Consider the following 27,748-nt stretch of genomic DNA (forward strand, 5'->3'; position numbering starts at 1 on the left):
TCCTACTCTCAGATGTCCATGAGATTGCTGCATTATTTAAAAAACCCCAGTCTGAGTATACCTTGTTTCCTGCAATAAACTGGCCAAAGAGCTTTGTGTTTCAGTAAGCTCATAATGTTATGAGGAGACATGTGGAAGAAAGAGGCACTATTCTAGAGCAGCAATACGAAGTCCCAAACTATTCCACTCCTTCATAAGGCATTAGCTTGAAGGGGGAAAAAAAGGAAGGTTGTATCACTTTTTCCTTTGGAGGTGAATGATGAGCTTCTTACATCAAAATTAATCTTTATATAAAAACAAATTGATCCTTGCAAACATAATTTCAGAAAGGAAAAGTAATTGCTGCTACAAATATCACATGAAAATCACAGTCATAGGTGACATAACACTGATACTTGTCAGTGGGATAATCAAACCACCTTTTCAATGCGATGTTTCTAGGTATCTACCTTTCATTTTGCCAGCTGTTGGGACCCATAGGTTTGCTGAAGATCTGCAGGATTCCTAGTCACATGACCATATTCCTCTCTGAAATAAGAATTGGTGAGTAAGTTTATTGAAGATCTATCGGTTAAAACCAACATTAGGTATATGTAACCAATACTCTAAATATGAGATACCTTCAGAAAGCATCTTTCTGTCTCCCTCTACCCCTATATATTTGGTGGATGAATTTTTCGCTGTTTAGGATAAAAACAACAGGTCATATCAGGACTCTTGAACATTCTCAGGCAATAGAAAGCCCCATAGTCACTTGAAATTGTTTTTGGTGCATCTAATCCCATGTCATAATCAAAACTTAAGACTTGGTTTAAAGTTAAGTTGTATCTTTTCCCCGACTGAGAAGCCATGTGGGGGTGGGAAGCTGAGGAAGGGGAGGGTCTTCTCCTTTTTCCTGGCAGCTTCTGATCCTTCTAGGGTTGCTAATGGGAGAAAGAAAAAGTGGAGAGGGGTGAGAATGTTCTTACTTCAGTGGTGGAGTTGTATACTGGCCTACTTTCTGGACCCGATAAACAGTTAAAGCAGACCACACTTGGTACAGGCTGTGTAGGTTGGTTATTGGGAGACTGTACCGATTACTGGCAATGTCTTGCCTGCAGTTCCCTGATTCGGGCAAATGGGCTCTCCATTCAAGCAGACCCCTCAGCCCCTAGGAACCCAGTGTTTCCCTCTGGGTCTCCCCTTCTGAGGCCTGCCTGCAACGAAGTCACCCTCATACCAGTTCCCTCTCACATTTCGTTCATATTTGGTCCACGAGGACACACACACACACACACACACACACTCTCTCTCTCTCTCTCTCTCTCTCTCTCACATCCCTGGGACAAACTCAGAGAAACAGCATCAGCTGCCTTCACTGTACAGCCAAAGCTGCTTGCTAAACTGTCTCTTGCCTGATTTCCCAGGAGAGTTAGACCACTATGTTCTTCTTACCCAAGGACATACATTCGCTTTCCAGTGAGTCCAACTTATGCCCCTCCCTCTTGATATGAAGTGACTCCCAACCTTTCTACTTTGGTAGAAAATAAGTGAGAGGACATCTTATTCTTAAAGAACTCCTCCAAAGATTCTCTCTCCCAGGTCTATAATAATCTTCCATGTGATCTAGTATTTCCTTGAAACGTAGCATCTATTGTTTCTTAGTGCCTTAGCAAATACTTTAGTTTGAGCATCCTATATCATGGGATTCTTGTTTGAAATTCTAGTGTCAGAAATTTCTTGCTGAAATACTGTTTCACCTTTAGCCTCTGAACTTCCTGCACACTATAACCACACAGTTATACTCAGGTAAGAAGTGCTCCAAGAGAACAAACGTCTCCAGGCTTTCTGGCCAGCCATGCTTTTTGAAGGGAACCAGTGGATTTTCTCCATCTTAGTTGAGCAGACACTGAAAGAAACTCTTGGAGCCTTTCCAACTGGTGGTCTAGGAGAAGGATCAGCAACCTAGGACCTAGGGGCTACACAATTCTCACCCTGCCTGGAGAAGGCAGGAATGAACACAGGACACCCAGACACACAAGTGGAGGACCTTGTCTGTGGCATCCCTGGTTGTATTGAGAGTGGGATTGTCCTGCAGGACTACTAGAAGGGACTGTTGAGCTCAGCAGGCTTAAGGACAGGAAGAAGGACTGCAACAGGCTGGGATAGGGAGGCCAGACACCCCTGAGTAGTCAGGAGTCAGAAGGACTGACTATGGATAAAGGCAGGAAGCATGGGAGGCTACTGATGCTGGGCCAAAAGCACATTAGCTAAAGCCTTCACAATATGGATCTCAATCTACCTTGCCAGTCTCATCTCCTTCACTCTCTTCACCTTTACTCTAGCCACACAAAGCCACCTAGCATTTCCTGAATATGCTGTGTCCTTCCACACCCTCATATTTTACATACACTGTTCCCTTATAGAATGCCCTCCTCACTACCAATCCCCATCCATTGCTTCTATTCAGCCATCAAGACCTATCTTAAGTTTAATTTTCTGTGAATCATTCCTGCTACTTTTCCCACCTGGTACCATTTGACACATGTCAGTTCCAGCCCTCATTGCACTATGCAGTGCTTTATTCACTTGTCTCTCCTTGCTCCTTAACAGATAGTGAGTATCTCAAAGACAAGGACTATGATTTATTCATTTCTGTACTCCCATCACCTACTACTGTGCTTCAGTGCTGTAAGGACTTGTATTCATTCTCTACTGCTATGTAACAAATTATCATACATTTAGCTGTTTAAAACAATACATATTTATTGTCTTTCAGTTTCTGTAAACCAGAAGTCTAGGCTTGGTGTGGCTGGACTCTTGGATTAGAGTCTCACTGAGCTGAAATCAAGATGTTGGTCAAGGCTGCAGTTCTCATCTGTCATTGTGGATCCTCTTCTAATTTTACTGATTATTGGCAGAATTCATTTCCTTGAAGCTATAGGACTGATGTCCTCATCTTCCTGCTAGTTTTTGGCCGAGAATTACTCAGTTCCCAGAGGCTACCCAGTTTCTCGCCATGTGGTTCCACTAGGCAATTCACATGATGCTTGCTTTCTTCCAGGCTTGCTAAAGCACATCTCTCTACTTTCCTCTTTATAACTAACCAGAGAGAATTCTCTGCTTTTAAAGGGCTCACCCAGTTACGTCAGGCCCAGCCAGGATAATTTCCCTTTTGCCATATAATGTAACATAATCACAGCAGTGATATTTCCACCCACACTCAAAGGGACAGGGAATTATCCAAGAGTGGGGATCACTGGGGTCATCCTAGAATTCTGCCCACCGCAGGTTTCAATATTTATGTCAAATAAATGTTCCAGAAATTTGTAAATTATAAACACTGCTATTCAATTGCTAAGATTTTGTTCTTTTCTTTTCTTTTTTAAGAGACACAGTCTCACTATATTGCTCAGGCTGGACTCAAACTTCTGGGCTCTTCTGCCACAGCCTCTCAAGTGGCTGGGACTGCAGGCATGTACCACTGTACTCAGCTTAAAAGGCTTTTTAAGTTGCTTCCAGATTTGTGTTGGATCCAAAATGGTTGCGGATGCTGTATATGAGATAACAGGAGCCCCCTGCAATGAGTCCAGAGAGTACTGGAAATCTGGGGCTGTGGGGCAGGACCTGGCCTGTGTGACCTTGGGTTAAGTCGCTGATATTCTCTGAATTTCAGATTTCTCCTCATATGTAAAATGGGAGAGTGGGACTAGACAATGTCTAAGGTCAGCTAGCTCTAATATTCTATACTAAGACTGAATCATCCTGATCAAATTAAAATCTAGTGACTCACAATATCCAAATTCATTCAAATAGTTTAAAAAATAATTTCATTATACACGGAATTGCAGTGGTAAGATTTTAAGAGGAAAGGCAGTTTTGTTTTCAAGTGAATCCATTTCTACACTGGCTTAATCTGACTAAACATAAATAAGGGTATGCAAATACATTTCTAACACTTTACATAGAATGGCAAAGAGTATTTTATCTTTAGATGACATATTTAGGAGTGATTTTTTCCAAGATATTAAAATCTGATTTAAAAAAAACCTACTGTCTTAAAATAAGTTGAATTAACTCAATTGATGGTAACTGAATAACTATGAAAGGCAGTCCTCAAATACTAAAAATCAATTCAATGACTGTGTAGAGAATGTTGAGATTTTTATATACATTTTAGGGGTTTAAGTTTTTCTTTTGTTTTTCTCAAATGATGCCTCTTTGGCTAGGATAATAATACCCTTCTACTCAACAAAAATGAACTTTAATTTTAAACAGGTATTATTAAATCCCACTGAATAGGCTTCATGCAGATGTATTCCTTAAAACATCCCTTTATTGACCGTGCACAGTTATTAACAATTCGCATTTCACTTTATCTACTGAGTGGAAGAGCATTTATGCTTTCATTAAAAAGTTAAGCCCTCCGGGGCAGCAGCAGGAATGCAGAACCTTCTTCCTATAAATGGCATTGCCCAGTGAATGTGAAGTGCTTCTCTATTAATACAAAAAGGATAAATAAGACAAATGGACTTCTCCCTCCCTCCATCATCTCCTCCTTGCCAATATGCTCTTCTTATTTTATAAAATGCCATTAAGTAAACAGTTCCCACACTGATACTTCCATCAACCAAAAGGGGAATGTCAACATTTATTTGGCACCACTGAATTCAGAACATCCTTAGGGCTCTGTACAAGCGACAAAATGAGTATCAGGCCATGGTCATTTCCTTAGGAAGATGCTTTTGGGAAGAGAGGGTGGAAAATCATGAGGGCATTAGTCAGCCTCCAGTACTTTGCTGCTCAAGTTTCAGGAGCTGTTTTTCAAGTTTTGAGGTGTTTACTCGATGCATCATCAGAAACTGGCCATTCAAGTGAAAGACAGGAATGTCAAATTTATACCTTTCATACCAGACAGAGTTTTCCGGAAGTGTGATGTTCACCTCCTGTAAAATGAACTGAAACAGATACAGACTAAAGCTTTGTATTTTAGACCATGGGGTGATGTAACAACTGCAGTGATAAGCTGATCCCCAGACCATTTCTAATGCCATTTTCCTTATAGTTGTTTGTTTGTTTTAGGTTCACAGTGATCTAATGTCCCTGATTTCCAAAACTTGACTGGTTTCATTATATTCTCTACTTCCTGATCTTGCTGCTTTTCTGTTACCCTTGTTACATTCAGCATCAGGACAGTACTCAGTTCCACTGAAATAAAACATGTCCCAGTTGGGAGGCAGACTGAGAATCAGGACAGAAATGTTTCGGTTATAGGAACTGGAAAGGTGTGATGGTGTGTTACATGAAAACACATCGGTGCAAACTGCAAAACAAGATAAATGGAATGGGGCAAAAGTTTAAAGAAAACACAAATACTGCACCTGCTAGTTAACTTTGACTCATTAAGAGCCAGAGTAAGAAAACCAGCACTGCTCAGAGAAAAACACTTAAGTGTAATGAGTTTTATGGTAATAAGCACTAAACTATCTCTCTGAAGAATAGAAAGAAAATTTAAATGAAAAATCATTTAATCTCTTTTCCTAAAGGAAGGATCCAGGCAGATACTTTATAACACATCTAATATGCATTCCATATACATAAAAGCCACACTGTATTATATTACCCTGTTTTTATAAGGCTTGAGTACTTCCTTGGCTTCATCACAAAGGGGGCATGGGTCCTACAGGAAGAAAAAAAAAAAAACAAGCGATTAAACCCAAAGAATGGCATTTGCCCTTACAAAAACAAAACAAAACAAAAAACCCATAAGAGGGAGATTATACTTATTTTAAAGAATAGTTTTCTACCACGTTAGTTACACTGTTTTTCCAAAGTAAAACACTACCATAGAATCTTATAAATAACTAATATTTCATAGGCTCTTTGCATTTTTTTGGTTGTTTTGTTCTGATTTTTCTCCATAAATCAAGCCATCTATCTATGTGTATGTATAATACATACACATAGATGTTTCTCTTTTTCACTGATCTAAGGGCTTTGTCCTTCCTAGGTCAGGTGCACCCTTACGGCCTCATACAGTTGGCCTGGCTGACACCACAAGGATGGCTTAAAGTCTGTTCTGACTGAAAAGCACTGAGCCTTGCCAGCCTGTTTTTCCTAATCAGTCCACAGGAAGAAACCCATTAGGATGGAGTTAGATAGTAATTGCCTCATCTTTAAAAAGTAAAACAAATCTCTATTCGCTTCAGATGATTATTGCACCGCCTGTTTTCTCATTACAAGTGTCAACAATAGGTTTCCTGGACAAATTCTCCACCTGAAGAGCAAACAACTTTTAGTGTCCATTGTTTGCACTCATAAACCATCTAGCGGAGAAGTCTGTTGAGAATACTGTGGATCATCGGCAGATTTTATTTTTATGTTTTATTTTTTTCCCACTTTCTCCTATATTTTTTTATTATACTTTTATTATATATATTATATATTATACTTTTTTACTATACTTTAAGTTCTAGGGTACATGTGCACAACGTGCAGTTTTGTTACATATGTATACATGTGCCATGTTGGCGTGCTGCACCCATCAACTCATCATTTACATTAGGTATTTCTCCTAATGCTGTCCCTCCCCACTCCCCCCACCCCATGACAGGCCCCGGTGTGTGATGTTCCACGCCCTGTGTCCAAGTGTTCTCATTGTTCAATTCCCACCTATGAATGAGAACATGCCATGTTTGGTTTTCTGTCCATGCGACAGTTTGCTCAAAATGATGTTTTCCAGCTTCATCCATGTCCCTACAAAGGACATGAACTCATCCTTTTTTATGGCTGCATAGTATTCCATGGTGTATATGTGCCATATTTTCTTAATCCAGTCTATCATTGATGGACATTTGGGTTGGTTCCAAGTCTTTGCTATTGTGAACAGTGCTGCAATAAACATACCTGTACATGTGTCTTTATAGTAGCATGATTTATAATCCTTTGATTTATAATTGGCTTATCATGTTATTATTAACATTAGCAATATATAGATTATGGGTACTTTGTAATGTTTTAAGATAATCATCCAAAAATTTTCAGAGAAGGTTTCAAAAAGTCAACACAGGATCCTAAAAGCAAAAAAACCCAAGAACATGCTAAATTACAGAAGTACCAAATGTGCTAAAATTTTGCTTTTATATTAAGAACTTTAGAAGAATCTAGATTGGGTTTTTTGCTTTGTTTTGTTTTTTAGACCTGGGGTCCACAGAAGTCTATGCAAATTATACCTGAAAATATGTGTATATATTTTTATATATACCCAGTAATAGGATCACTGGGTCAAATGGTATTTCTAGTTCTAGATCCTTGAGGAATTGCCACACTGTTTTCCACAATGGTTGAACTAGTTTACACTCCCACCAACAGTGTGAAAGTGTTCCTGTTTCTCCACATCCTCTCCAGCACCTGTTGTTTCCTGTCTTTTTAATGATCGCCATTCTAACTGGTGTGAGATGGTATCTCATTGTGGTTTTGGTTTGCATTTCTCTGATGACCAGTGATGATGAGCATTTTTTCATGTGTCTGTTGGCTGCATAAATGTCTTCTTTTGAAAAGTGTCTGTTCATATTCTTTGTCCACTTTTTGATGGGGTTGTTTGATTTTTTCTTGTAAATTTGTTTAAGTTCTTTGTAGATTCTGGATATTAGCCTTTTGTCAGATGGGTAGATTGCAAAAATTTTCTCCCATTCAGTAGGTTGCCTGTTCACTCTGATGGTAGTTTCCTTTGCTGTGCAGAAGCTCTTTAGTTTAATTAGATCCAGTTTGCCTATTTTGGCTTTTGTTGCCATTGCTTTTGGTGTTTTAGTCATGAAGTCCTTGCCCATGCCTATGTCCTGAATGGTATTGCTTAGGTTTTCTTGTAGGGTTTTTATGGTTTTAGGTCTAACATTTAAGTCTTTAATCCATCTTGAATTAATTTTTGTATAAGGTGTAAGGAAGGGATCCAGTATCAGCTTTCTACATATGGCTAGCCAGTGTTCCCAGCACCATTTATTAAATAGGAAATACTTTCCCCATTGCTTGTTTTTGTCAGGTTTGTCAAAGATCAGATGGTTGTAGATGTGTGGTGTTATTTCTGAGGGCTCTGTTCTGTTCCATTTGTCTATATCTCTGTTTTGGTACCAGTACCATGCTGTTTTGGTTACTGTAGGCTTGGAGGAAGAATCAATATCATGAAAATGGCCATACTGCCCAAGGTAATTTATAGATTCAATGCCATCCCCATCAAGCTACCAATGACTTTCTTTACAGAATTGGAAAAAACTACGTTAAAGTTCATATGGAACCAAAAAAGAGCCCGCATTGCCAAGACAATCCTAAGCAAAAAGAACAAAGCTGGAGACATCACGCTACCTGACTTCAAACTATATTACAAGGCTACATCGGCAGATTTTAAAGGCTTCTCAGCCCTTGACTGAACAGAGACCTGCTATAGGTTCTCTTGGATGAGCTCAAAACAGACCCCAAATTACTTATGCTTATATAAAACCTTCTTTTTAACATGACAGGAAGAGATAAACTATTATGTAAAAGAGAGGCCTTTCCTCCAGCTTAACTCACAGCTTGTTTTGAAATAAGAATCAGACCATTAAAGGGTCTTTCTGGCCCTAATCTCCTAGAACAGAGAATTGGCTTATCATGTTATTATTAGCATTAGCAATATATAGATTATGGATAGTTTGTAATGTTTTAAGATAATCATCCTAAAATTTTCAGAGAAGGTTTCAAAAAGTCAACACAGGATCTTAAAAGCAAAAAAACCCAAGAACATGCTAAATTACAGAAGTACCAAATGTGCTAAAATTTTGCTTTTATATTAAGAACTTTAAAAGAATCTAGATTGGGTTTTTTGTTTTGTTTTGTTTTGTTTTTTAGACCTGGGGTCCACAGAAGTCTATGCAAATTATACCTGAAAATATGTGTACATATTTTTATGAGGAAAGGCTCATCAAATTTTATAAGGATAAAGAACCAAAAAAAGATACCAGTGGAATGGACCATTCAAATATCCTTCTCTAGGATTTTCCATGGCACTTGTTATTTACTCTGTTCCTAAACCATAGTGGACATTTGTTGGGTTGGCTGTCCATCACCCACTCCCCTTTCTTGTAGCAAGCGTGCTATAATATTGCTTCACAGGAACTACTCTCAGCATGTGGCTGACTCCATCCCAGAACAACAAAGGTGAGAAACCTGACTTAGGCTCAGGCAATCAGTGCATCTTATCCCTCAAGAATGGGCCAGTCAGAGCCAGTGGGTAGCCATAAGGCTTTTGCTGGAGTTTCTGTAGATGTCTGAGATGTGAGATCTGAGGCTTGGGATGGCTGCAGTCATCCATGATATATTAGTCCGTTTTCATGCTGCTGATAAATATATACCCAAGACTGGGCAATTTACGAAAGAAAGAGGTTTATTGGACTTACAGTTCCACATGGCTGGGGGGGCCTCATAATGATGGCAGAAGGCAAGGAGGAGCAAGTCACATCTCACATGGATGGCAGCAGGCAAAGAGAGAGCTTGTGCTGAGAAACTCCCATTTTCAAACCATCAGATCTCGTGAGACCCATTCACTATCACAAGAACAGCACAGGAAAGACTCACCCCCTAATTCAATCATCTCCCACCAGGTCCCTCCCACAACATGTGGGAATTATGGGAGCTATAAGATGAGATTTGGGTGGGGACACAGAGCCAAACCATTATCACATGAGAAGAACTAGAGGGGGATTTAACCCTGAGGATGCAAAGCTGAAGAGATTGTTAACATGTTTAGTTCCTAAATCAAGCTGTTCCTGAAACCAGACCAACTCCAAAATCTTTTTGTTTAACTCACTCTGGGAAGTACTTTCTATTTTTCATAATTGATAGCAATCTGATACTGTACTTTTAAGCATTTACTTCACTGGATTATAAGCTGCCAAAGGTGGGAGTGCCATCTTCTTGTGTGCCTAATGTACAGAATAAGCATTAAGTATAAATATTAAGTTGAATGGAAAATTGGTGTGGTTTTTTCGTTTTGTTTTTAACAAATGTTTTTGGCTATATAAGCTGCTGCCCAAACTGAAGAACAGTGCAGAACTGTTAGGCTGAGTGAGCAACATCAGCCTTAAGGGATTATTTAACTTCTGTGGTTTGCACGTGGGTTTTCCATCATAGACTCTCAGATGATGAAATATTTTTGGTTCCATAATTTCCAACAGTGCAATATATACTTACAGATACACAAAGTAGTTTAGATTAAATATTTTCATCAATAAATTCATTTTTAAAACTCATTAAACTTTGTTATTAGATAACTGTCATATATATCCAAATTGCTAAAATGCCTGAAATCTCAAAAACCTATTGAAAAGAGATCTTTTTTGTGTGAATTGCAGTATTATTCACCAAAGTTACTTCTATTAACCTGCACTTTATTTCTTTTTTGTTAAATCACACAAAGTGATGTTAATTAGCAAAAAAAGAAATCAGTAATATCTGTATTATAATTTCAGGGAGATAAAGCTGTTAAATATTTTAAAACTAGCTTTATGGCTTAAAACTAGTGTTAGGGATAAGAAAACAAGTACAATCAGTCCTCATTATTTATGGATTCCATATTTATGAATTTGCCTAATTGCTTAAACTTCTTTGCAACCCCCAAATCAATACTTGAAGTGCTTTTGCAGGTATTCACAGACATGCACATGCGTAGAGTGGTGAGAGATTTCAGTTACCCAAAGCACTCATTCTAAGCTGAGGTCAAACAAGGTGATGCTCTGCCTTCTTGTTTTAGCTCTCATACTGTAAATGCAAGCTAGTGTCCTTTTCATGGTCTGCATAGTGCCAGATTTTTGCATTTTTGTGCTTTTTATCGGTGATTTCACTGTTTAAATAAGCCCCCAGGCATAGTGCTGAAGGGCTGGCTAGTGTTCCTAAGCACAGGAAGACTGTGATGTGCCTTAGGGAGAAAATACATGTGTTTGATAAGCGTCATTTAGGCATGAGTTATACACAGGTGCTATTGGCTGTGAGTTTAGTGTTAATGAATCAACAATATATACTAAATAAGGTATCTTTATTAAAAAAATTTTTTTTTCAACTTTTATTTTAGGTTCTAGGGTACATGTGCAGGTTTGTCACATGGGTAAATTGCATGCCACTGGGGTTTGGTGTACAAATGATTTCGTCACCCAGGTAGTAAGCATACACCTGATAGGTAGTTTTTCAATCCTCACCCTCCACCCTCAAGTAGGCCCTGGTGTCTATCATTCCCCTCTTTGTGTGCATGTGTACTCAATGTTTAGCTCCCACTTATAAGTGAGAACATGCGGTATTTGGTTTTCTGTTCCTGTGTTAATTTGCTTAGGATAATGGCCTCTAACTGCATCCATGTTGCTGCAAAGACATGATTTCATCTATTTTATGGCTGCATAGTATTCCATGGTACACATGTAAAAATAAAGTATCTTTAAATAGAATCACACATAAAATAAGCTTCTGTATTTGGTAGGCTGATGAAAATATTATGACCAGAGACTCATAGGAACCTAACTGTGTATTTCCCCTAGGAGCAATATTCACTAATTCAGTGTTCAAGGTGACTTTATAGAACATAATTACCACAAATAAAAATAATTGATTATATTTCTAAATGATACATTTTTAAACACCATAGTATAACCTATACTTCATTTTTTTCAATGTAGGGGCCAGATGACCATTAAATACATCAATTTACCCTTTGCTAATGGGGAGATAATAAGGTATCTGGGTAGAAAACTGAGTTGCTGCTGTTATGCTGATAGAAAAATTGAAGAGCAGATCTGAAGAAAGTTTATTCCATTGCCTTTCCTTTCAACTTTGTCCCCATTTCTTAAATGTACAACTTTCTTCACCCAACAATTTTACTTTTTCACTTTGTACCTTTGTGAATAAGGTCAGCACAGGCAGAGTTGTCTTAGAGGCAGAGCAATTTCTCAAGAAGAGTCCAAAGGAGGATCTGGCAAGTTGCATGCTATTTCCTTGAAACCAGAGCATCTTAATTCTGCCAAAAGAAAAATAAAGCAGTAAACGTATGTGCCCTAGACTTTGTTCCTTACAATATGAACAGTAATTTGCAAGCTTATGATGGAATTTATGGGCTTCAGAATTATTTCTTCAAGTCCAGGAGTGTTGGAAAGACCTAGAAATTTGGCAAGTATCTCTGATGCCTCAACATTCATTGTATTCCAAACAAAACCGAATTTAGAATAGAAAAAAATCCCTTGTTATGAATTAGCTGTGTGCCTAATCACTTGGTTTCTGTAAATAAACTGCATGGGTTTGTTAATTTGAATATAAAATTTCATCTGCAGATTTTGCCAGCATCTTGATGATCCCTAAAATGTGGAGGTTTCTTGGATGGCTTTTATTCTCATGGATAGCTTATTATACTGGCAAGCATTCAACAACACCTAGCCACTGCCATGGTAAAGAAAACAATGAGGGCCAGGTGCCATGGCTCACACCTGTAATCCCAGCACTTTGGGAGGCCAAAATGGGCAGATGACTTGAGCCCAGGAGTTCAAGACCAGCCTGGGCAACATGGCAAAACCCCATCTCTACTAAAAATACAAAAAATTAGCTAGGTGTGGTGGTGTACACCTGTAGTCCCAGCTACTCAGGAGGCTGAGGTGGGACAATCACCCAAGCCTGGGAAGTTGGGGCTGCAGTGAGCCGTGATTGCACCACTGCACTCCAATCTGGGCGATGGGCATGAGATCTTATCTCAAAAAAAAAAAAAAAGAAAAGAAAAAGAAAAAGAAACAATGGGTAAGCAGCATAAGTCCCCAGGTAAAGGTTCAGACTATTCCTTATGAGACCTATGCTTCTCCACTGTGAGACATAAGAAAACACAAAGGTGGCCGGGCGTGGTGGCTCACGCCTGTAATCCCAGCACTTTGGGAGGCCGAGGCATCACCTGAGGTCGGGAGTTTGAGACCAGCCTGACCAACATGGAGAAACCCTGTCTCTACTAAAAATACAAATTAGCTGGGCATGGTGGCAGGAACCTGTAATCCCAGCTACTCTGGAGGCTGAGGCAGGAAAACTGCTTGAACCTGGGAGGTGGAGGTTGCGGTGAGCCGAGATTGCACAGGGCACTCCAGCCTGGGCAACAAGAGCAAAACTACATCTCAAAAAAACAAAAACAAGAACAAAAACTACAAAGCTTACTTACAGGAACTATAGGAGAGAATCAGGCTGAATTACCTTGTCAGAAAAAAACATCTACTCAACTCCTTAAGAAGTGTTTCAAAAGGAGATTATCATAACTTTTGGAAACCTCATACACAAATGTACTTGTGTTTCTACTGGACATATTCCAGTAAGAACAGCTTGGTGATCGCAGCATCTCAAACACTAGGCTTTGAAGCTTCCTCATCCTGCTACTTTGCTCAAGATAAGACATAAGTCCTCTGTGATGCTACAATCATTCTGTTTATTCCTAGTTATTCTACTGAGTCTCCAGCTTTGTCCTTAAAACTGTAAATATTATAATTTCACTTTAAAAACACATGTGCACTATTGGCTTTGTCATTTATCAGTATTTCCAGGATGAACTAATTCCTGAGATCATCATTTTTAAACTTTGCTTTACTGTATCTCTGCAACTTCATCTATCACTTTCCCCTCCCTTGCCTTGGCAAGTTGCAACTGCAAAGTTTCTCTTTCTGTTCCTCGTATACCCAATATCATTTCTTCCTCGTTTTGCACTTGCTTTACTTCTGCATGAAAAGCTCTGAAGTAGCTTCTCCTCACTTGGCCTGGGCCTCATGTAATCTCCTTGGAGGTCTTAGTGACTAACTTACCAATGTTAGTCAGCCCATCACTCCCCACCCTCACACCTTGCTGTAGTTTTCTTTTGCCCTTTACTATCTAAAATTATTTATGCCCCCTCCACTACAATGCAAGTTCTATAAAAACAGGTACTTGTTCAACCCTGTATCTCCAAGTACCCACAATTAACCTGGCACATAATAGGCGCTCAAATATTTATTTGGATGTTAAAAGTATTGAAGTGAGCTTTTCTCACTTTCTTTAATCTCACCTCTACCCCTGATTAGATACTCAGTATGTACAGCAGTCACTATTTGGGCCTATTCTATATAATAACTAAAGATCAGTGCTCCTCAGGGTACCCACAAAATTTTGGGTTGGGGTACTGCAGCTGGTTCTAACTCCTTCACCACCACCTCAAATCTTGCCCTCCTCTGCTTCACAGAGCATTACTATGTTAATTAAATGCTAATCTTCACTGGAGACCAGGCTCCTCAGTGTGAGATTAGCCTTAAACTCATTTCAGACAGAATGATACGACTTTAGAGAAAACCACCAACCCATATCACGCTAGAATAAAGACCACAGAACAAAAAGACTGGATACTGATCCATGAAAACAATGATCATTCCCTTATTCTTCAGCCCTTACTCTTCCACTTCCACTTGGATCTCTCTGCCAACTAAATGATCCTGACAAATGCATAAAAAAGGAGTATGATGAGAATTTTGCAAGGATCTGCTATCCAGTTGTTCCAAGGTAAAAAGTAGATCTAAACAATTTCATAACATTCTGTGCTACTCTCAACGAAGTGTTAATCACTGGTATATACATATTTCTATAGATTCAGCAGAATGAACAATTTTCCAATAGGTGAATGTAGTTAGAGACATACCTTCTAAACACAGCTTTGTCTACACAGGCTATAAAAATGGGGAGGAGGTACAGAATTGTTAGCCATGTTTACTCTAGGTAGAAACTTATACATCATGGGATTTGGAAAGTCTCTATGCTAATGGTGACACACCCTTCTAAGAGAAAGAAAATTAAAAATTAGCTTTATTAAAGGCAGAAGAATTAACTTTATTAAAGAAAAATTAGTTTTATTAAAGGTCCCTGGAAATGAGAAGGATTAGGCCATCTGTGGTGGTGATCTGACTGCGACCAGGGCAGTGAACTGCAGCTACATGATTTTGGTGAAGGGATTTAAGATTTATTGACGTCTGGTTGATAAGAAAAGGAAAACATTGCTTTTACCTGGCTGAGTTGAGACTGAAGTATTAAGGTTTTTTAAAAACTTCAAATTCTCAACGGAAATCTGCTTCAGTTTTTCCAACATGACAAAACACAGCATGTGGTTTTGGTTGCACCCCAGACAAATAAAACCTGTCATAGTAAGGAGAGTTGCTATTCATTCCAGATTTGCTGGAGGATTTATTCAACCAATCCACAGAGCTAAGTAAAGTCTTCAGTGATGCTACAGCCATTCTGTTTGTAACTAGTTCTCTTTTCCACTGTTATTCTCCATTTCTACTTTTTTACACATTTTAAATTGCTTAAACATGGCACATCTGTTTACTGAGAAATGCATCCATACTATGCAATTTTACTACCTGCATATTCTTCAAATACTCTAAGGTATATGCATTTTATCGTATTGTTAAATTACCTTATTTCTTTGGAAGCACTGTATTATAAAATTATATTAGAGTCTGATAGAAAAAGCTCCCTATACCTCTTCTAGGCAGATAGTATGCTAAAATTCCTTAATTTCTGACATTTACTTAATCCTAGAAAGGAAAAAATAAAATGAAAAATGATACACTTCAATGGGAACTCTATAATATTCTTCTTAGAACATTTTACTAACTCTGTAAACCCTAACACCATTGCTGTCAAAGTCACATTCACTGAATCATGCCTTCTTGAAGTAAAATCTTAATATGGGCTACTCTGTCAATGTGATCTTTTCATTAGTTCTATTATTTTTGAACAGTATCTCAGCACTATAAAAAATATCCTGAAACATGGTCTCTGCCTGTTAGCTCATGACTGTGAGAAGACAACACTTTTTTGATTACGTCATTGAATTTAGTCATGAAATACGTGTCCTTACTACAAACACAGACACAATTTTATCCTTCATATTTTGTTATATGCCTCTATGATATGAGCAAAGAGAGCTGTGTCCACAATATCAAAGAACAATTGGGTCACCTTTGTCACAGACTAAAAAAAAAAGCAAAAGACATAAGACTGGATTTAGAATGTGCTTAAAACAAATTCCACAGCCTAACAATAAAGATGGTGACTCCTGCTGTTTCAAGTCCAGTGCCCCTCAGAGGCATGGATCACCCTGAAAGAGAAAGGGAATGCTGGCCTTTCAATAAAACTGAGGCTGATTTCAGTGGTCTTTATGACAGAGTCAAATACAACATGGGAGGAGGACTGACTGGACCAATTCAGCCCTCCTTGAAGCAACATAAGAAAAATAACTTTATAGTATTTTCCCTGCAAGGCACTAAAGGGCACACCATTAAGGCAACTGATTATAGTATAGAAAGAAGCCAGGGTCGTTTGAGTCTTTATTAAAGATTATTCATTTTTTGCATGAGGAGCTGCCCAGGCTATGGCTACACATCACTTGTATGGAGTTCCTGGATTCTTCAAACACTGTGTATGTCTGATTAGAAGGGAAATAACATTATTCTTGCTTGAGTAGAGAAACTGACCTTCACCGACCAGAATTTTTATTCATACAAAGAATCCTTTGGCACACCAAATTTTCAAGCTCATGTGATCCTTCATCAGCAAGCTGCAGTATTAGTTCATGTGCAAAATCAAAAAGTCTACATCAGCCCAGGTACTGCCTTAGTTATTTAACAGATAATGTTGGAGCTTCTTCACAAGAATATAATGTAAATTTAATGCTGAGCTGACATTAACTAAATACTATTACTGTAGCTCTCACTGAACCTATGTTCCCTAAAGAAGACTCAGGGCTTCTGTTCAGTCATTTGTGTCATGTGAGAAGTTAAGTGCTCTATTTCACATTTATTACTATCTAAGTGTAACATTCCTATTTTTACCCAAATGACTAGAAACATGTACACACAAACACAAACACACCTCTTTTGGGAACAAAACCATTATTTTAGATTACTGGAAGTTTATGTAATGAGGTGAGGTTGCTCTTAGGGGACACATCTGGGTCACTGGGCTCTACCAATCCAGCGAAACAGGGACAATTGATGCCTCCCCAGTGTGCCTCTGTGCTTTTGGTCAGTCATCTGTGTCCAAACCTCCCACTCTCCCAAACAAGTGGGAACCTAGCCTGGGATCTTGGGTTCAAGGGCAAGAGAGAAGAATGACTCTTGTGGAGCCAAGAGTGACAAGAAGAGGCGCCATATAGGGACAAAACCAAAACTGAAAATTGAGTAAATATTTTGATGTGTCAATTCCCAGGGGCTACACAGAGGGAAAATGAGGCTTTGGAACAGAAACAGGGAGTGGGGAGTAGAAGGCCCAACCTGGAGTGCAGCTCTAACTCACTGGCATAGGTGAGATCAGAGGTGCTTTTCTAGTGTCTCAGCCTTAGCATCCAGGGGGAAGTGTTAAGGAGGTAGAGCCAACTCAAACAAAATTTTGCAACAAAGATCCTGAGCTAACCACCTGTCTGTGGGCCTGGCTATACATGGTGTCATGCTCAGCTTCATTCTGACTACACAGTTTGGACTGCAGATTTGCTTCCACACAACACATTAAACTATGAATAGGCCTATATTATGGCCCAGCCCTGGGGACTGAGACTCATACCTGAGTGGTATGAGCTCCTCATACCACTCCCTCTATGCAGCTTCTACTTCCAGATTTCAGTGTCAACAGGTTCACCACACAGGGGATGAGAGAAGCCAGCAAAGAATCAGTCTCCAGAAAGGATTGGTCACATGAGTGCCTGGGACAAAAACTCTTTATTTCCCTTCAAATTATTACCATGACAATTTCTAAGTAGCTGGATGTCTCTATTCCACTGTTTGGACTCAATGGGTGCTACATTAATTTGTATTCAACACACTGCTCACTGAAAACATTCTTTAGCTATTTGAAGTGTAAGCCTTGCCTAAGATGACAATTTCACTGAAGGTATACAGCATTTACATATCCTTCACTTAGTAGATGCACATCCTCTTACTCTTCTAGTTCTCAGTAACATTAAGCCATTAATTTTTTTTTTGTATCCTGCCTGGTGTTTAGCTCATTTTTTCACCTCTAAATAAAGCTCTCAGATGGAGTAATCAACTCTACATGTTTGATACAAGTAACAAGAATAACAAGATGTATTTCAGTTATACAGATTCAGGAGAAAGGTGTTGAATTCTTAACTAAAACAATAAAGTTTTATGTTAGGCTTCACAGTGATTAGTGAACCAATGATATCATTCACTCATTAGTTCCACAGTGGGGATGGAAAGATGGGTTAAAAATGAATAACAGTTGATCCCAACCCATGAAAAATCTGGTCAGAAGTTGAGACACGTATATGAGCAGGTAAATTAGAAATACAGGAAATACTGTAACAGGGCCATATAATTCAAATGTTACAAGAGAATGGGAAAGAAGAGTACTACAGGCTAAAATTGGAGGTGGCTTCACAAGAGAAATATCTTAAATCGTTTCATTGAGGATTTTGATATGTACAAAAAAGAGAAAGCTTTCCAAATTCAGGGTTAGACACAAAGGTAATAGAGGTAGGAATGCCATGGCTATTTGATGGGGGAAACCTTGAACAGGGTAAAGAGACTTCTGCTGAATAATAGTGGAAAAAAAGCTTTGGAAGGTGGACCAGGATGAGCCTGTGGAGGATTTTAATGGTGGTTAAGCAATGTGTGATGTGTATGTCTTGGGAACCACTGAAGGGTTCTGAATGACTGATGTGATAAAATCGGTGTTTTGAAAGATTAATTTGGCAGCAGCAGGCAGAAAAGACTGTTGAGAAAAGGAGAATGGAGGTGGAAAAGAGAAGTCAGTTATGAAAATCTAGGTGTGGGATGCATTTATTCAACAATTATCTAATATTTTTCATGTATCAGATACTATTATAGGTGCTGGGGTATGGTGATGAACAAGAAAGTAAGGTACGTTGCCTTCATGGGGTCCATGTGCTAGTGAAGAGACTCTTTAATGTCAGGCCATTTGAGATGGTGATACATACAGGGAAGAGATAATAGCAGAGTGATGTGATGCTGACTGAAGCAGGTTCTTTAATTAAGGTATTCTCTGAGCAGGTGTTGTTTGCACTGGAGAGGAAACAGTAAATGCAAAAGCCTGTTAAGTGAGGACAACTGATTTATTGAAAGAAACAGAAAAGACTGTATGGCTTAAGCAGAGTACACCAAGGAAAAGGGGATACAATCAGGAGACGAGGTTAACCCACAGTAAGCAGGGAACAGATCACATAGGCCTTGTGGGTTATGTTAAAGAATTGAGATTTTATTCTAAGTACAATTAGATTCAGAAGAGGGAAATGACATGATCTCATATACATTTTTAAAAGTAAACTTTAGCTGCTGTGCGAAGAACAGATTGTTGGGGGGCAAGAGTGGAGCAGGGACACAGGGAGAAGGCTACTGCAGTAGTTTGGATGAGATGGGATGGTATGGACTAGAACAGAAACAGAGCCGACAGGACTTGCCCATGAATTGGACATGAGGAATTAAAGAAAAGAAAAGAGGGCAGTAAGGTCAATCTCAGTTTTGGTCCTGAGCCTCTAGGTGGGTGGCAGTGCCTGTTACTAAAATAAGGAAAACTGAGGCAAGAACAGATTGAAGAATATGTCGGACCAAGAGCTCGGTTAGGGACATGTTAGAACTCACAGAGAGAATGACATACACAGATTTGATACTCAGGAAAAAAATCCGGGTCTAAAGATAAAGACTCGAGTCTCCGTCGGTTTAAGGATTATATTTACAGCTATGAAACTAGATGAAATCATCTAAAATTGTACAGAAAACAAAAAGAGGGCCCAGGATAGATCTCTGAAGCAATCCAACATTTACAGGTTGGATCAAGAGGAACCAGCAAAGGAGGCAGACAGAACAGCTGGTGAGGTAGGAGGAAAACCTGAAAAGTGTGTAATCACAGAAGTCAGTGACAAAGTGTTTCCAGAATGAGATAATTGTCCATTGTCAAGGAGACTGATGAGGGCTTGACTAGAACAGCGACAGTGAAACAATCTACCACAAATCAGAAGAGATGCATCTAATGTTGCTTCAAAGGAATGAAATCTTTCAACCAATGCCTACCCCTAAAATGAACTACCTTAAGTGGTTCTTACCCAATTTAACATCTTAACTAAAAGGAGGTCTTTCTGGTGAGGATGGAGTGGGGAGGGTGGGAAGAGTGAAGGCAAAAGTTGACTGGGTATCTTAAAAAGAGATGATGAAGGTAAAAATCTCTGTGTGAGTTATAAAGCAGAATAGAAAAGTAAAGCTTAAGTACTGATTACTAAACAATATTAAAAGTAAGAGATCACTATTAATAATAATGATTCTATTGACTGAAATGTGCTTTTACTGGCCTCAAATGAAACATTTAAATCTCTATTAACAGCAGTCTCAGAAATAGGGAATTGCAAAACTGAAAAAAATTTCAAATAGAAATAACTGAAAGTTTTCTCACAAATATTATTTAAACAGGAATTTCTAAGATATGACTGTTTAAATATTCAACATATTTATCTGCACCTAAGGATGTCACTAAGTCTAGGTAAGACTGACTAGCAAATACCTTGGCACCAGGTATTGGCTTAAACTTACTCAGCCTTCACAAAATTATGAAGGTATTGAAATTTAGATTTTGAGAAATCAAGGTTTCTGCTTGATGGGTTTTAAGCAAAGACCAGTTCCCTTCCAATTGGTTTTTCCCAATATTTGTTTTTATTTCTCAAACAGGGAAAAATTCAGTACCATTATTATTTTACCAAGGATATACTCAATTCACGTATGTCAAAAAAGAAGCCGCCTAGGTAATTGTAAAGGTGGATTTTATTGATAATCTTGAAAGACAAAACTTGTTCCAAGTGGTTCTGAGTAAATTGTCTAGACAGGTCAAAATAAATTTAAACCAACACAGTTCCTACTAACTAATCAGTCAGGGGAATTAAGCACAAATGGTATAGTTCTTCATTTTGAGCTTTGAAGTTATTCTTCATATAGAGTTTCTGTTGAAATTCAGCATGTTTGAATTCCCTGAGTGCATTTTTAGGTGAGGATTTCATAAACATAAAACCCAAAGAGAGAGGCAAATCCTCATCTCCTAAAGCCTCAGTTTCATCCACAATTAAACGGAAATGCTACCACTTGTCCCATTCTCTCATTTTAGAAACCCAAGGGAACTGTGCCTGGGGCTTTGGGCCTCAAGCATTCTCCTGATCAGAGAAGGGGAAATCACACGCTAAACAAATGCCATGGGAATAGTCTATGACTAAATAAGGCCTTGAATAAAAAATCCAAAGTAGTTTTTACCTGTAGGAGGCTAAAATAGCCCTTTAAAGAGGATTCAAATTCACTTATAGATTCAGGCAGAAGTGTAAAGGTACTTGTTCACTACACACTCTCTTTTCTCACTCTCAATCATAACTGGGAAGTGTTGGTGTCAAAAGGAACCAAGCTGGAAAATGGGGAAGGTGACACTAGGGCACTAATCTTGCAACTGTCTAAGCATCCAAGATGGAATTCTCCCTACAAAGAAAAAATAATGAATTTCTCTTTCTTACTATTAAACACATTTTAAAGATGATTTTAAATGAAAGATCCTCTTCATCCTGGCATTCTCTTTCCCATCCAGAAGCACTGCTGTCTTTGCCTCAGCTGTGGCAAGCTGACAAATGTAAAGTGGAAGGGGAGAGGAGTCTTCAGTATAAGCAAGATTTTGTTTTAGAACATTTAGATCTTAGCAGTCACACTTTCTGGATCATTGCTTTGGAGGAGTCTACTCAGTAATGGGGTTGGTGCACATGACAATGTCAGGGAAGAGTTTCCAAACATTCAGCTAAGAAAATAAAATAATGATGCTAATCAAGAACAGTAATGTATGCTCGCCATATACCCCCTCTAGTTCCCAAGAGTCCAAAGGGAATTCTGGACTAATTCCTGTTAACACAATGGGGTTTGCACACACTACATCCCTCCTCTCCATCCTCAACTCCAAAGATACTGACTCAGCAACTGGCTTGGAGCCAGAGCAGCATATTCCAAATTCAGAGTGTGCAACAATGCTTGGTTCAATTATGACATAATGGCTGCAAAGCTGTTCCTGAAAGCCAAGAAAACCTGAATAATGTGATTGGGTTATATCATACATGAGGCCTTAACAGAATTTAAAAACCAATTTGAAAATTCCTTCATTCCATAAAGATAGCATTAAGATGAGGGCAAAATCATTCTAGTTCAAGGGATGGGAACAAAGTATATAAGGAATTACGCAGGCTCCTTTCCACATTATCCTTCTTAACCAACATGACCCATTCCCTTTGAAGATATCTCTTATACTTAATACTGACCTAGAAAGAAGGCAATTTCATTAAACATCTTAGTCTTATTGTACCCAGCTAGTAATGCAAGTTTCCCTGCTATTTAAAAAGCACATAATCCCATTTCCAAAAACAACTGTTTGCAATTCAAAAACCATCCACCCAGGCAATGTCTTCTCTTTGTCCCTGAAATTCTACCCACTTTCAATTTATCTTGTCAAAGAGATAAAGTTATCTTTGTGACCCCACAAAACCTAAAAGATGTTTCATTCATTGCTAGCCATTTTGTAGCAAGTGACTTTGGACATTGAGTTGCTAAACCCAGCATTTCCTGGACTTGTGATAACAGTAAGACCCAGGCCTGTAGAAATACAGTGTTCAATCTTAATGTTGGGAGCCATCCACTCTTGCTTGACATTAGGCTGTGGCATCCCTCAGTTAGGTGGGATTCTACGATCTTTTGAGTCCTATTCTGTTTTTTAATAGCTATCATTGATAGAATTTTTTTAATGTTTTGGAACTGGAAGTGACTTTGGAGATTCCCCTTGCTTTATGTATAAGGAAACTAATGCTTAAGTCTTTCATACTACATTTTTTAGTTCATTTCTCTATATTTTCTCCTGGAACAATGGCATATTTTTATATATAATGAGATCAACACAGAATTTCAGAACTAGAAGGGATCTCCAAGTTCAACCCTCTTTCTTCCAAAAAAATAACAAAACACTTTTCATATTAATCCTCAGAGTATACCAATTAACAGACACTTCATTTTGTATAAGGCTTAATTGAAGGATGGAGAGAATGAGGAAAGTCTCAGTTTCAGACAGTAGAATTCTTTTACCATCAGAATTAGGCTCTGTTCTCTAAATCTAAATTCACATTCATTTCATTTTTGAACCTGGAGAAATGGCTGAATTTACTGTTCTCTAAATCTAAAAAGATTCACATTCATTTCATTTTTGAACCTGGAGAAATGGCTGAATTTACTGAGTTTTCTATTAAATAATAGTATCATTTTTCTACACTGGATGGAAGGACTATGTGTTTTAAGAAACAGAGTTTTAAAAAAATCAAATAATTCAACGTCATGTCCTTCCCTCCTGACTAAAAATCATTTCCCCATTATTTCATGATTAACATGAAAAAGCACTGGAACAATGAGAGGAAATTCATTTGTTTCCAGTTATAACAATGTGATTTCTGCTGCAATCCCACTGGCAACAGAAGGCAGCAGCATATACCACCACTGTCCTATTACAACACAAAAAGCTGTCAACTTTGAACTCCTTTGAAATGTTGTTAGTAAAGTAGAAAAGACAAGTGTGAATTTCCTTCAATATTATTTGGGCAACCTAGACTTAAAATAGTGACCAGACTTAAGACAGTGACTCTACAGAGGTCCTCTATCCTTAAGGCAAGACCAAACCAAGATACTGGTGCCCTACTTAAGCTAATAATTTGGCACACTTTCAAACAGATACTCTTCAAATATTTGCTAAACAGGTATTTGGGTGAGGCGTTGCATGGCAGGCCTGGAGAGAGTGTGGAGACAGGACTGGTGGAAGCTTTTAGCTTGCATATTCTAAACAACAAAGGACACACAACGGACCAGGCCAGATCTCCTTGGAAGGCAGTTTGAGGAGCATCTAATGGATTCCCAAATACACTCTTCCCTGCTCCAAGCTGTTTATTAAAGCATTACTTCTGTCTCTAGTAACAACCTGAAAGGAGGTTACTGCTTTATATTCTTTTCACTATCTTGTTACATTCTCAATGTTTTATACTTTTTATAGATCCAACCTCCCTTCAGGGACACTAACTTTTCATTTCTATAGTTTGTACTGAGCATTTGCAATGTGCCAGGTGCTGTGCCATGTATTAGAAATATAAAAGTGATTAAGATATTGTCACTGCCCTTAAGGAACTCACACCTTGAGCAGGAGAAAGACTCACAAACAAATAACACAATACCACAGTGATGAAGGCTATAACAGTAAAAAAGCTGTTACTAGATATTACTGGTGAAATGGTCTGAAATCCTTGGAGATGGATACTTTCTAAAAATAGTAGGTAGGTACTTTCAGTTTGCCTCCATCTCTAGAAACTTTAACTTTGGTAAGGATTGGAATAAAAAGAGACTAACATTTTCATGTTTCCTGTTCTCCATGGCTGTACTGGGATGGGAAGTTAGGGATGTGGAATCATATCTATGATAAACTTAGCCAAAACTTTTCATTTGCACATTCTTCCCCAAATGATTTTGTCCCTAGAATTTGTTATGCAATACTAGGGGAAGGATAGAGGAAGCTCACCTAGTCCCTGCTACACATACCTGTTCCAGATGATTTCTCCCCTTCGAAATAATTGCAAACAAGATTAAAACCGTATTCAGGAACTATTCCAGCTGGCTTTTGGCTTCCTCTGATGTATAGTCCTTGAATAACGCAGTAGCAAAAATTAGATTTAAATAAGGAACATAAAAACACCTCGCTACTTGTACCAGATCACCTCAAGGTCCTGCTATGTTTGAAACTCCAAGCCCTAGCATTAGAGTAACTGAATACATCAGCCAGCTAGAGTATATACAAGTTATGAAATAAAAAAAACTTTAATAATAAAAAATAACCTATTTTAAGGGATTTCTCACAGTGTCTCTGAGTACCTTAGAGCCAGGCATCTGGAACAAAATAGAAACACAGTCCGATCAATTCCCAAGTTGGAAAAATCCTCATTTCTATTACTTACCTGCCAACAGTCCATCTAAATAAAACCACACAGCCACATATTCCTCTGATGAAAGAGACAAAAAAGTATTGATCCTTCCTTGGCATGTGGCTACTGCTGCCACAGCAGCAGGGAAAAAAGACAATCTGAGGATCCTGCCTGTTTAAAGCACCAGCCCCACCAATCTTAATTTTCACAACAGGCTCTTTCTGGTTCCAGGCAATTCCTCAGCAGAGCAGGACCCAGGTTATTGGGCTACAATATTTCACATAGAACCATGATTAGTTCTGCTTTGCCCCAGTATTATCATAATTATCCAATATTTCCAGGGTGTATCTTTTTTCCCAGTGTTTTAAATCTTTCTATTTACCTATAATGCACCTCAATGTATACAGCTCCAAATATTGGTAGCGCTTCACATGCATTTTTATAAGCTAGTCCTCAGAATATGACCAAATGAGAACACTGCGGCCTCTAATAGGCACCCCAACTTGTTCAGCATTGTGCACCAAGGCATAGCTCTAGTGGCTGCTTAAACAAGGCAATGTATACTAATTCTGGGAAATGCGCTAGAAAGTATTGGGATATAACAGATCTTAGACACCATCTCTGTCCTTGAGGAATTGAGAATCTTGGGGTCAAGCTAAGGCCATACTATGGATTTTTTTAAAGGGCACTAAAATATAAAGTACCACATATACACTATTTATTAATAAACAAGAATAAAGATCACCCAAGCAAAACACTCCTTGTGAAAGACAGCCTTAAAAACAGTCACAAGCCTAACTCACAATGACATTTCAGTGGGGACTTTTCTGCCCTTGGACTTATTAAAAAACTGCTATTTGTCAGAAGTGAATATTTGTTGAGAATGTACAGCCTCTGATTTACTCTCTCATTGTTTAGTACCCAGAGGGCTGCTTTTCCCCAATAAGGCTGAGAGGAGATCCAGACAGCTGATCCAGAGAGCCCCGGCACTCACAATGTTCCCTGCTGCACCTTTCAACCTTTTCACCCCAATTAAAGGTCAACATGGCTGCTCAAAAATATTTATTTAAAAATGCAGTCAGCTCAGCGGGCTCCCAAGTGTGATTACACTACCACTTCATAGAATTCAATTAAACCCGGGACGGGGCATCTGTGAATCACTGGAGGAGTATGAAGTTGAGATGTTTTCTGCTTTCTCTTAAAAAAAAAAAAGCTTCCTTTTCCCGTCCGTCATTTATTTACTTCCCAGAGCGCTATCACAGACACACACACGCGTTTATAATCTCCCCCCGGTGGTTCATGGATTTATGGCTCCCGGTTTAATTAAATTCCGTATAACGACGATCCAAATTGGCAGCACGCGGCACAGTGAACCACCGCCTGCCTGCGCGTCAGCGCAGAGCCCGAGAGCCGCGAGCGCTCACCCTCGGCGCGGGGTTAACGGCACCCACCTGAGCCTCACGCCGCCAACGTCTCTGCTTCCGCCCTGGGCCGGGCACTTCCGCCCGCACCCGCTAGGCGCGGGCCCCGCGCCCCGCACTTCCGCCCCACGCCGGCAGCACTGCCGGCTGGGCTCTCTTTATCTCAGGTGATGTCCCGTCTACGCTCTCAAGGGTGGCCGCGCCTGAACCTTTACTCGTGAAGAGTGACACACAAACCAAGGCCAAACTAAAAAACAAAACACGGAAAAGTGACCCCGCATGTTTGGGAACCATTTAATAACGAGCCTCAGGTACGGGAGCCAACTTTTTGAGGTTGCGGAGTCCGAGCCATTTTAACCCCTCTGCATGCATCCATTCTTTCGTTAATTTAATATTTACTGCCTCCTCCACTAGGTCTTGGCTGAACTAGGTTATGGGGAATGCGATGAGCAAAACTGGCAGCTGTACCCTCCCGCAAACTGAAAATCGTGTGGGAAAGCAGATATTAGGAAATTATCCCTTATTAAATAGGTCATGCGTTTATTCAGCTAAGTGCTTTGCAGGGAAGGAATATGAGAAAAGATCTGAGTGGGATCTCGTTGAAGAGGTAGCTTTGGGGCTGGGATCTGAAGGGCGTGGGTTGGGGACAGAGCACTGCAGGCTGGCAGAAGGGTCTGGTGGAGGGTGTGCAGTGTGGATTGTACGCGGAAGACTGACGAGTATGGCTGAGACTTAGAGGGAATGGGGGAGAGAGGTGGAAACAGGCTGGAGAGGGTAAGCGAGAGTCTGGCCATGCAGGGCCTTTCAGGTTTGTGCTAAGGGTAGCTGGAGGGCATTTCTGTTTTATGTGGGAAGGGGACTGAACTGACTGCTTTTCCCTTCTGAAAGGATCCCTTAGCTTTGGGAAGTAAATGAGAAGGGTTTAGGATAGGCAAGAGTAGAACAAGCAGGGAGGTGAGGAAGCTACTGAGCATTCCAGGTTCTAGGTGTAGTGGCTTGAATGGTGGTACAGTAAATAATGAGAAAATGATGGATAATAATTATAGTAATACTCAAAGCTAACATTTATTGATTGCTCACAAAAAGCTTTATACTCATTAGTCTGTTAAATCCTGAGAACAGTGCAATTAAGTATTACTAGTACCATTTTACAGATGAAGAAATGGAGGTTTAATAACTTGCTCAAGTTCTCACAGCTACAAAATGGTAGATTTGGAATTCCATCTCATGCTGTCTGACGCCTTAAGCTTACCACTATAAATTCAATGTGTTCTCCGTGGTTTTAAAAAAGATACAAAGC

The 27,748-nt window shown here is 39.2% G+C and overlaps 1 protein-coding gene and 1 pseudogene across 1 annotated transcript; both read right to left on the reverse strand.

Annotated features, from left to right (window-relative positions):
• Nucleotides 1–4,295: 4,295 nt before the first annotated feature.
• C2H5orf63 (chromosome 2 C5orf63 homolog) lies at nt 4,296–26,564 on the reverse strand. Its single transcript, XM_003259908.2, has 5 exons — nt 26,479–26,564; nt 24,648–24,749; nt 11,890–12,010; nt 5,603–5,659; nt 4,296–4,937 (listed from the first exon to the last, which is right to left on the reverse strand). Exons 3-5 carry the CDS (start codon nt 12,001–12,003, stop codon nt 4,761–4,763), a joined length of 348 nt encoding a protein of 115 aa, XP_003259956.1. The 5' UTR covers nt 12,004–12,010; nt 24,648–24,749; nt 26,479–26,564; the 3' UTR covers nt 4,296–4,760.
• LOC100593733 overlaps nt 26,542–27,748 on the reverse strand; it is a 67,680-nt pseudogene continuing 66,473 nt past the window's right edge.

The sequence above is a fragment of the Nomascus leucogenys genome, chromosome 2 (genome assembly GCF_006542625.1).
Source record: "Nomascus leucogenys isolate Asia chromosome 2, Asia_NLE_v1, whole genome shotgun sequence".
Classification (NCBI taxonomy): domain Eukaryota; kingdom Metazoa; phylum Chordata; class Mammalia; order Primates; family Hylobatidae; genus Nomascus; species Nomascus leucogenys.